This window comes from Polychytrium aggregatum, assembly GCF_025602895.1.
Source record: "Polychytrium aggregatum strain JEL109 chromosome Unknown BJ171scaffold_7, whole genome shotgun sequence".
Taxonomy (NCBI): domain Eukaryota; kingdom Fungi; phylum Chytridiomycota; class Chytridiomycetes; order Polychytriales; genus Polychytrium; species Polychytrium aggregatum.
Genome location: NW_026516209.1, coordinates 1,080,983 through 1,091,494, shown reverse-complemented (window position 1 = coordinate 1,091,494; position 10,512 = coordinate 1,080,983). Strand labels below are relative to the sequence as shown.

Here is a 10,512-nt window from a genome sequence, read left to right as displayed (position 1 = left end):
GGTCATTTACAAATTGGTAAATCGAGGAAGAAATTCGGCAAGGCGACGTTACGAGGACGATAGGATTGACGACGGCATCTAAGCCAGGTCGAAAGGTGAGGGCAGTGGTATTCATATGCGGGGCCTTAATGACCCTATGGCGCATGGCATTCATGTGGGCCATTTGAAATTTCCTCTTTTTTTTTGCTTTTCCTTCAGTGTCTATGGCATTTGAACTATTTTATTGACTATCTATAGTGAAAGATTGACACTGCAGGAGCGGATTGTGAGCAGCATTGGAAAGAAGTAGGGAAAAGGCGTGGATTACGCGCAGCTTGCGAGTGTGTGGTGCGTTGAGTGACTGATTCAAGTCTCATGAAAGCTCGTTTGAGGTCAAGGTCAAGGTAATTTCTAGTGCTTTGGCCCTAAGCTAGGTTGGAAAAAGGCAGCCTGTGTATCATGCAATGGAAAGGAAGGGAGGTTTGTTGGCCATTGGTACCATGGTAGCCTAGGAACGGCCTTGCTCATGATCGCATAGGAAAATCTCAATGATGATGGCAGTACAGTTGTCATTTTACCTGATATTAGTACTTGGAAGCAGATCCTTCATCTGTGAACAGGCTAGGGTGTTTCTTTCGAAATAGACTTTTGGATACAAGCGATGGACCATTTACCAATGGCACCTCTATCATTTATTATGAGATCCAGTGAAACTGATCAATCAATAGCAATATCGAATATCTAAAAATGCGATTATGTGGCTCAAGATGAATTAACAATTTCACCAAACAATTGATACATCGACTGATGGTCTGTGGCCGATATACGATCAAGCCTATCGCTCCATTCAGAAACATCTTTTTCTTGAATGTCGATGGCACTGATATGTTTGGTCAAAACAGCATGATTTTGATCCAAGCCAAGGGCCCAATCATGCTTGTCTTTTGTTAGACAGCCAATATGGATCAACTGATTCGAACAGTTGCGACATGTGGGCTTGCAGCCCACTTGTTTCGTCTCTCGACCACAGGTTGAGCAGTATTCTGCGCAGCCATAGCTAGAAGATGATCCATTACAGCATCTGAACTTGCCGTAGCAACTGGATGAGATATATCTCTTTCCACAGCATGTCCATTCCCCCTTTCGAAACACTCGACCTATCCAGCGCCCTTCATGGGAAGTGGATATGGTAAAACGGTGCTGCAGTTGAGTTGCTCCATAGTGTATCATCTTCCCAGGTTCTCCGTGATGTCGGCATTGACTAATTTCGATGAGGGGGTCGGCCTTGATTCCACAGCGCTTGCAGGTGTCTGTGGTTACTCTGGGAACGAGGCGTGGCTCAGGGCTCTGGAGCCTCTGCAAACACCAGCTTTTGACCCTGGAAAAGTCCTTGTTCTTGCAGCGAGCCCAGTTGTCGGAACTCAAGCCCATAACGCGGAGCTTTCCGGAAGCAACGACACCCAGAGACATGCGGATAAATTCATGCATATCTCCAGGCATGCTTCGACCAGAAATAGCATAGAAGCACATGGATTCGTATCCAACAAATCGAGTAGTCATGATTTCCATGAGGGCGATGACTTCTCTACTAAGTCGAGAGTTCAGCACGTCATCTTGAGTGACAAACATGACAACGCCAACAACTTCACTCTTGCTAACTTGCTCGAGAATCCATCGGTGTATGGTGGAGTCGTTGATGGCCTTCTGGCCATCCTTTCTCACATCACTGAAACCCGGCATATCGACAACGCGACAATTGATGCCATTATACAAGAAAACGGTTTCTTCCGGATCTGTGGTGACACTGATTCCGCCACCACCAGTTCGATTATTGGCGCCAGTCAGATAATTGGTAAAGGTCGTCTTTCCAAGGCCAGTTTTTCCAACAAGTAGAATAGTTCTCATTCTTTTTTTGTTGTTAAGCAAGGTGTAAGTTGTGCGAGCCAGTAGAGCTAGACAAAATTCGCGATGCGTCCCAAGAAATAGCATCCATCAGAAATCCCAGAAGATAGTCGCTTTTCTATACCTCGAGAGATCAATACACTCAGCAAGTGAGCCAAACCACAGGTATAGGCAGTCCAGGCGATTGGTATGAGGGAAAGCCAACGATGTAGATCGTGGCTGCTCGTCGTCTACGGGCTGACTCCTGGCCCGCGTAGACGACGGGAGGTGGCGATGGCTATTTATGCAGAATACGGGTAAAGCCTAGCAACCCAGCAAGCCTAACAAGCTTAAGCCACCACAATTACACAACGATGAGGCCGATGCCTTTTTGGTCGTTTCGCTCTTTTGTGAGTGTAGCGAGGTTGCTTGGTCTTCCAAGCTCGTAACACCACGGGTTTCAGTTGGAGCGCGTCATCTCGCGAAGACCACCCCAAGTTGGATAGACGTAATATTGCGAGTGGCCCAAATGACCGCCACATGCTTGCGATGGGCTGGTTTGGGGAAGCGTTACAGAATGGTGGAGCCTGTCCGCGATTGGCGGCCATTTTGCTCAGCAATCGGGTGACCATGTGGTCCGTGGTAGGTTTCATGTTCGTATGACACACGTGCACGCCAGTCAACCAATTAAATCTATTTACGCCTGCGCCCACACCGTGCGCTTTTGCGGTAAGCATACACCAGGACAACGGCGCTATTGAAACAAAAACAAAAACAAAACAAACAAACAAAAAAACTCCCCAGGATAGCGATGGTAAACTTGACCTCTGATTGGCGTGCAGCGTACACAAGTAATGCAGGATAATCCGGAATTGGAAATACCCAGGCAGGTCATCTGCTCGAGAGGAGCACAGCAAGCACAAAATCCGATTGGTCCTCCAATCTGTGGCCTGAAACCAAGGTGTCCCCTCGTGACAATTTGCCGTGTGGCTTGGACTGACCGGGAGCCGTCCGATTCTTTATCCTCCCCCCCCCCAAAAGAAAATGTTGCTCAAAACGAGGTCAAGTCCCCCGCCACATCGGTTGATCGGTCAAAATCTCTACACTGAGTCACTCTCTTTCCGTCTCTCTTTTCGTCTCTCTTTCGCCTCTCTTTTCGTCTCGCTCTCTGTCTTCGTCTCTTTGCCCTCATACGCCCTCTCTCTCTCGTGCTCTTGCTTCCCTCGTTAGGATTCCTCCTGATTTTGTTACCCACACACCAGACCCTGTCCGCTTTGGTCTTAGGACTCTCCCCCCCCCAGTTTCAATCCCAAATAATTTACCACTGTATCATTATCAAAACTTGAGACCATCGATGTTGGAGATAACTGCTGTCGTGGCTGGTATAGCTGTCCTTCTTCGGAACTGCTGTAGCGATCTTTTTCGTGAGACGTTACAATCAGCTCGAGTGCTTTTCTCGATCATCCAACAAGATGAAGAAAATCAAAGGTCTTGGACAGTCTTCGTGAACCATTCGTATGAAATACTTCAGACCCTTTCTCAGTTTCAGTCCGACCTACTTGTTTTCGATAACCAAGTCAGTTGTTTTGAAAATTTTCATTGTCAAGTACGTCGGTACTATATTGATGAAGTCGGTAATTGGCTCAAGGTCGAAAAAACGCTCAAGGCTCAGCTTGTACGCAAGAGAATCATCAAATTTATCCAAGAGCTTGATGCACTAAGGCAAAGTGCTGCATCAGCACTCGCACACGCCACCGACACTAGTATGGTTGATCAGACGGACTTGAGACAGGCAATTCAAGAAGATGAGGCACAACATCACCGCTTTATCACCAACATAGCCAGTTTACTCGATCAAAATGACCAAGCAGCTCTTACCAAGATCGGAATCTCGCTCGAAAATCAGAAACAGTGGCAAGTTCGGCGGGTTACGCACAGCCTCCATGCCTTAATAGAGGATGGTGAGGTCGCCAAAGGAATTATTCAATCGGTGGTGGTACCACTCCTCCATATGCTACAAAGCGAATCTCGAGTGGCTCGTTCAGTTGTCAAAGAGACCTGGCGTATAGCTCCAAACTCAATAACCAATCGCTCGGACGAACCAATTGCTCAGGGAGGGTTTGGGGAGGTTTACACTGCCACCTATTTCGGCTCGGACGTTGCTATCAAACAGCTCTTGGCCAAATATGGCGAAGAAGAAATCAAAGAGTTCCGCCGAGAGATTGAAATATGGTACAAACTGAATCACTCCAATATCTTACCGCTTCATGGAGCCTGCGATCTTGTCGAGAAACCATTTATGGTATCACCTTTTATGAAGAATGGTACGCTACGGTCATTTGTCTCTGATCCTGCGTGTCGACGGTCCATCTCAGACAAGTTGCGGCTCATGTATCAAGTCGCCTCAGGAATGGCATATCTCCACAGCAACGGTATAATCCATGCCGACCTTAAAAGCGACAACGTCTTTATCGATTCGGGAAACAATGCCGTCATTGCCGACTTTGGTCTAGCAAAAACTAAACGCACATCGATCAGATCTCAAAGATCGCGCACAAATAACTCGATTTGCGGGACCGTCATATATATGGCTCCTGAAATGTTGGACGATGAAGAGCCAACTGGTTCTTCGAGAGAGACAGATGTCTACGCATTTGGAGTCACGTTTTTTGAAATCCTCAAGGATGGTAGAGACACATGGGTAACAAAAGACGGCGGCCCTATGCATCAAATGACAGTCGTTAGACAAGTTTGCAAAGGAAAGAGGCCAAAGAGATTCGATGGTATTCCCGACCAAATATGGAGCCTCGTTGAGTCGTGTTGGCATCAGGATCCCTATCATAGACCAAGTTTTGTGGATATTTTGAGCCAACTGAGCGCGTACAAGTCACCAAACAAATTTGGTCACGATCAAATCTTAGCGTTTACCAATATGATATCAACCACACCCTCCCAACACGCCGAAACAGTACAGACCGAAGGTATTTTGTTGATACCTCAGTTGCCTTCACGTCAACTTCACTCAAGCCTCGACTCGACTCAATCGATCCATTCAAACCGACTAATCTCATCGATTCGACACTATGAAATAAGAGAAAGCATTGGAAACAGCTCGACTTTATTGAGCATAAACCCTGCAGACACATTTGATCAAGCACTTCCGGGGATAACGGCAACTCCCCATCAAGCAGTTCATACATCTGATAGTTTGTGGCTGAACACCAGCGACTGGAGGCCAGAACCCCACAATAATAATCCAACAGACTGCGATCGCAACAAGAAACCAACCTGGGATTTGAATCCATTACCTCGACTTTCAAGGGCACAAGCCAATGAACAAAGCCCCGAACTATACTTTCAAATTGGGTGGGCTTATCTCCTCGGGATCAACGGGGCTCAGAGCGACAACGACGCTGTTTTTTACTTGCAAGAGGTCGTAAATCGGTCGGATGACCCTATACTGAAGCCGATAGCCACCTTCGTGATTGGCTACTGCAGCTACATCGGACGAGGGATAAGACAAGACAAACTGAAAGGGGTGAATATGATGCGAAGCAGTCGGACACAGGAATTTGATCTTGGAGAGTGTATACTGGACTCGGAAACCATCGTTTCCTCAAATTCAGCCGGTGCCCGCAAATTTTTTGATCTCTGTGTCGATGGATCAGAAACGGACTGGCTCTGCAGACATATGACGGCCATATGCTACGTTTGCGGGTACGGGACTCCGAAGAACTATAGCAAAGCCATTGATATGCTCAAAGAGCTCGCAAATCAAGGTGTCTCTGGTAGCCAACTTTGGCTCGGTCGCTCCTTCAGCAGAGGTTGGGGTGTGAATGTCGATCATACCCAAGCTTTCTGGTGGTACTTGAAAGCTGCCGACCAGGGCGATTCCTATGCGCAGAGCATCGTTGGACGATGCTACTCGAATGGTCGTGGTGTTGCCCAAAGCTACTCAAAGGCGATTGAATGGTATCGTAAGTCGGCAGACCAGGAGAACCCACATGGCCAAAATGGTCTGGGTTGGATGTACCGGAACGGTTACGGCCTCGTTCAGGATCACAGAGCGGCTGTATACTGGTACCAAAAATCGGCCGAGCAAGGCGATTCCACCAGTCAAAATAACCTTGGTTGGTGCTACGAATACGGTTATGGGGTCATGAAAAGCAGCCAAACCGCCGCCTACTGGTATCAAAAGTCAGCCGATCAAGGAAATCGCATTGCACAAAACAATTTAAATAATATCACTAAGCGTAACCTCGTTCGCTGATCTGTCTACACAATGCCTGTAAGTTGTGAAAAGACATGTATTAAATCGAACAGCGACTATGGCAGCCTCATACTGTTTATCAAACAGAAATGGAGCTGAGTCAAAATTTAAGAATCTGGTGGAAAACCTGCTTATTAAATAAAAAATTTCTTTCAAATATACCAACAGCCCGTGGTCGATAGTATACTTACACATTTGATGGAAGCTGAACCAACAGAGAATCCGAGGCCAAGGGACGATACTAACTAAACACAGTACAAGACTGCCTCACATCCTCATGTAAAAAAAAAAAAAAAAAAAAAAAAAAAAAAAAAAAAAAAACCTGCAACATCACGAAGAACCGTATCCATAGATATCCTGAAGAATGAAAGTCAGCTCGATGATAAAAACTGGCCGAAATCGAATCGAGTAGGGAGCAGCAAAAAGCTTGTATGCGTGGATATAAGTACGTTGGTTGACAAAATACCCGTGAAAAAAAGGCTCCCAAAATTAGCGATTTACATATATATATGAGTAGAGTAAGATGCGGGCATTCATGATGCTCTTGGGGCCAGAGCTTCCCGCCAACGCTAGTTTAAATAGCTCTGAGCCGAGAGAGAAAGGCTGGCGACTGTGGACTGAGCGGCATGAAGCTATTCAACCGACTCTACCCCGACGCAAGGCCTGATGGAGAGGTGGAAGGCCGACGATTGTTTTATCGAATTATATGTCTCTCTGTTATGCCCTTGTATGTAAAATTATGCTACTGCGAGAATTTCCGGGGTTCAATAGTGGGGGGATGGGGCTTGGGAGAGACAAGAGAGAGGAAGGGAGGAGTCGAGGCGAGCTTTTGAGATGTCTGCAGTGAACGGAGCGGTTGTTAGTGGTACTCTTTCCTGCTGGTAGAGTCGATTGGACTATGACGGCCTTGAGTGAAACAAAATGTATATATATTCACTTGCTACCTATAATGGCCATCCAATTCTTGGAAGCAAAGCAAAAGAAATATATCGAGTTCATGTCGCTTCAGTCTCCTTCTTTATTTCGAGCATTACCATTATCAGCATGGCCATTACCCTCGTAACCATAATCACGATCACAACTACCAGAGGAGTGCTGGCCAGCGTGGGTCCATCCAGTTGTGCTCACCACCGTGTTGGTGTTGCAATTGAGGAGCAAAGACTTGAGGATCACTCCCAACAACGACTGTGATCGCAGCAAGCCCTTTTTTCAGGTGTATTCAGTGGATGGAGTGGGTGCAGTCGGCACACCACAAGTCAGAATCGTGGCGGCAGTGACAGTTTATTAATTTTTCAAAATGAAAGCCATCGGCACCTGGTCGGCACCAGCAGTTCGATATCTCAGGAATAGTTGAAAGCAGAGCAAACGAAAGCTGGCAGGCCTATTTCTTTCCCTCTCTCGCTGGACTTTCATCGTCTTGCGGGGAGGTTTGGCCCGGCCTTGGCGGTGACGATTGATCTGAAGACCCACCTGAGTTGCTTTGGAATGACCAGCGCACTTTTGTTTTGTGCGCCTGCCCCCATTATCACTGATGATCAACAAAACGGCAAAGAGCCGACCGCAGCCTGCTCGCCTCCGACGACCATGTCGAGCCTGTGGGCTGCGAAGAAATACAAACTGGAAATGGCTACACTGCATGGCAGTCCTGGTGTAATCGTTGTCACGATGCGGCCGAGGTCAGTTCCTGCGTCTTCGGGGTGGATCTGCATCTTGATGGTTGACTCCGGGGTTTCACGGTGGTCGTTCCTGAACAGCTCCTCCATCGAGTGATCAGCGTGCCCGCTTTCAGCAGCACCGACTGTGTCTAGTAGGTGTCCTGGTAGAACTGGGGGCCAAGAGATGTATTCATCAGACCGGTCGGGTGTGAGAGTTTCTTAGCACCAGGAAGACCTTCTTGTGGCTGTGGTCTAGGTGGCCCTCCCGCATCTGTTCTGTCGAGCGCCTCGGCTTGTTTGGCATCGATCAGATCGAGGGACAGGGCATACTCCATCGTCTGTCGGACAAAGGTCTTGTAGACCGCACCAGCAATCTGGCAGCCATGTTGCCGAGGGTGTATCCCTACTTTGCGATCTGCTGGGTCACTACTTGGGCCTTCGCCGTCATCCTCTGGATCTGTCGGTCCATCTGGAAGCCGTCAACGCCAAAGGTGGCTCCGAGGTACTTGAACTCCTTTGCCATGGGCAGCGGCTGACCGTAGAGTCGGAGGCCGGTGGCTCGTTCTGGGTTGCCCTCGGAGAGGATCACCTCGCATTTGGGCGGCGAGAACTTGTATCTGTTGTCGACACTGTGCTGTTCGCAGAAATCAAGCAATCTCTGTGCTTGTCTGGGTCTGCAGATCAGTGCACCGTCGTCGGCGAACCATAGCGAGTTGGCCTGGATGGTGGTGCCGCAGGTGGTCGTCAGGGTCGTTCCTCCCTCCCTCCTCAAGAGTTTCGGGAGGTCGTCGATGAAGGCGCTGAAGAGCAGGGCGCTCAGGGCCAATCCTTGGATCAGTCCCTTCTGCAGCCACACGGGGTTGGAGCGGCGGCTTTGCTGGCCGCCTGGATGTGCACCCGGCCGAACATGACCTTCAGGAACTCGATCAAAGTTGTGTCTTCCATGCGGCCCTCTGTCTTGGCCCACATCTTCTCTCGCCATACGTTGTCGCATGCAGCCTTGATGTCCAGGAAGACGAGGGCATATTCTTCTCCGGCCGTTTTGCGATCCTCGATCAGACAGTCCAGTGCGTATATCTGGTCAAGAGTTCCGCGTTTGGATCGGAAACCGCCTTGTGCGATGTCCATCGGTCGGAAGGCATCTGTCAGGTATGGCGGCAGTACCCACTCGAGGACTTTGCGACACACCTGCGTGAGGCCTATCGGCCGGTACATCGCTGGGTTCAGCTGCGATCCCTTGTTCTTGTATACCGGATGGATCAGGACGGTGCTTCATTCGGTGGGGATGATCGAAGCCTTGACTGCGGCTCGGCTGATGTCGCAGAGCCACTCCGCGACTACAGTCGCTACTGGGTGGAGTATCTCGCTCTTGATCCAGGTCAATGGGTTGGTGTTCCTGAGGTTCGACGTTGATCCGTTCCCAGGAGATCGGCTTTCCCCTGAGGCTTCTCCAACGAGTCTGTCGAACTCTGCCCGAATGGTCCAGATGAGGGTGCCCAGAGTATACCAGCCAGAGTTCGACAGACTCGTCGGAGAAGCCGCCAGGGGAAAGCCGATCTCCTGGGAACTGATCAACGTCGAACCCCAGGAATACCAACCCATTGACCTGGATGCCGCAGCGGAGCGAGTACCGGGGGCCAGCCGTCAAGCAAACCCCAGTGAACTGGAGGAGTCTGTGCCAGACTCCCAACCAGAGCACGAAGGAGTGGCAGGGGACCCCGTCCTCAGAGGAATCATCGTCGGTTCCCAATCGTTCCGACGCAGCAGAAGGAGTGAGTAAGCCGGTCACACTCACAGTAGCATCCTTCGGCATCGAGGAAGAGCAAGCGTGCGGTGTAGGGGCTTGAGAGTCCACAGCGGATACATAGGAAGGATGGATCTCAGGGCCGTGATGAAACGAGTGTTGAGGACGATCTTAGCAGAAGGCAGGTAGTTGTGGGCTAGCGGGCGTGGATTGGCAAAGGACGGAGAGCATTCATGGTTTGGCGGTCTATAGGAGGGACGAGCGGATTGATGCGACAACAGATCGGGATGAGCTGACTGCGGTCCCAGAAAAAGATTGTCATAGGGAACGCCCGACTATGAGGGAACTTGCGGAGGCTGGTGATGGGAGTTGTGGTGCTGGGAGTGCGGGTTGTAGAATTGGTGCCGCAGGACACCAGGCCCGAAGCGAGAAGGATCCTCGCCGTTCATGGTTTCAGGAGATCAGAGGCAAGTCCAGCGAACTCGAAAATCGGACTGCATTCGAAAAACGAGGAAGCGAGAGAACCGAGGAGCGAGTCACGAGCGAGGAGCAAGCGAGAGACTCTCGGGGAGATGGGTGGGAGCGAGACCACCGAGCAGAGATCAAAGACCCAGAGATCAAAGACTGATAGAAGGAAACTGCCGAGTAGTGCATGACATCTCGGTCGCTCTGGACGCAATCAGCCGAGAAATCGAAGTGCCCAGGGAGTTCAGGGACCTCGGAGTCATTTTCGGCATCAACGGCTTCAGGATGGGCCGCCAGATCCATAGTGTCGCCCGAAAGGCTTGAAGTGCTACGGACGAGCCTGTGAAGCATGGACGAAGCCCGGGCCGCCTCTCAGCCAAGACGGTGACAACGATTACACACCAGGACTGCCATGCAGTGTAGCCATTTCCAGTTTGTATTTCTTCGCAGCCCACAGGCTCGACATGGTCGTCGGAGGCGAGCAGGCTGCGGTCGGCTCTTTGCCGTTTTGTTGATCA

The 10,512-nt window shown here is 49.7% G+C and overlaps 3 protein-coding genes across 3 annotated transcripts; 2 read left to right on the top strand and 1 right to left on the bottom strand.

The window, feature by feature from the left end:
• Positions 1-298: 298 nt before the first annotated feature.
• Positions 299-1,759, bottom strand: BJ171DRAFT_493646 (uncharacterized protein; the record flags this gene model as incomplete). The annotated part of the gene is made up of 2 exons (XM_053109932.1): positions 299-383; positions 688-1,759. A coding segment is annotated over one exon (942 nt), but the record flags the coding sequence as incomplete, so codon positions are not given.
• Positions 1,760-3,871: 2,112 nt separating this feature from the next.
• Positions 3,872-4,738, top strand: BJ171DRAFT_420880 (kinase-like domain-containing protein; the record flags this gene model as incomplete). Its single annotated transcript, XM_053107458.1, has 1 exon — positions 3,872-4,738. A coding segment is annotated over one exon (867 nt), but the record flags the coding sequence as incomplete, so codon positions are not given.
• Positions 4,739-5,551: 813 nt separating this feature from the next.
• On the top strand, positions 5,552-6,130 carry BJ171DRAFT_420667 (Sel1 domain-containing protein repeat-containing protein; the record flags this gene model as incomplete). The annotated part of the gene is made up of 1 exon (XM_053107441.1): positions 5,552-6,130. The coding sequence occupies one exon, from the start codon at positions 5,552-5,554 to the stop codon at positions 6,128-6,130; it is 579 nt and encodes a 192-aa protein (XP_052969807.1).
• Positions 6,131-10,512: the final 4,382 nt, after the last annotated feature.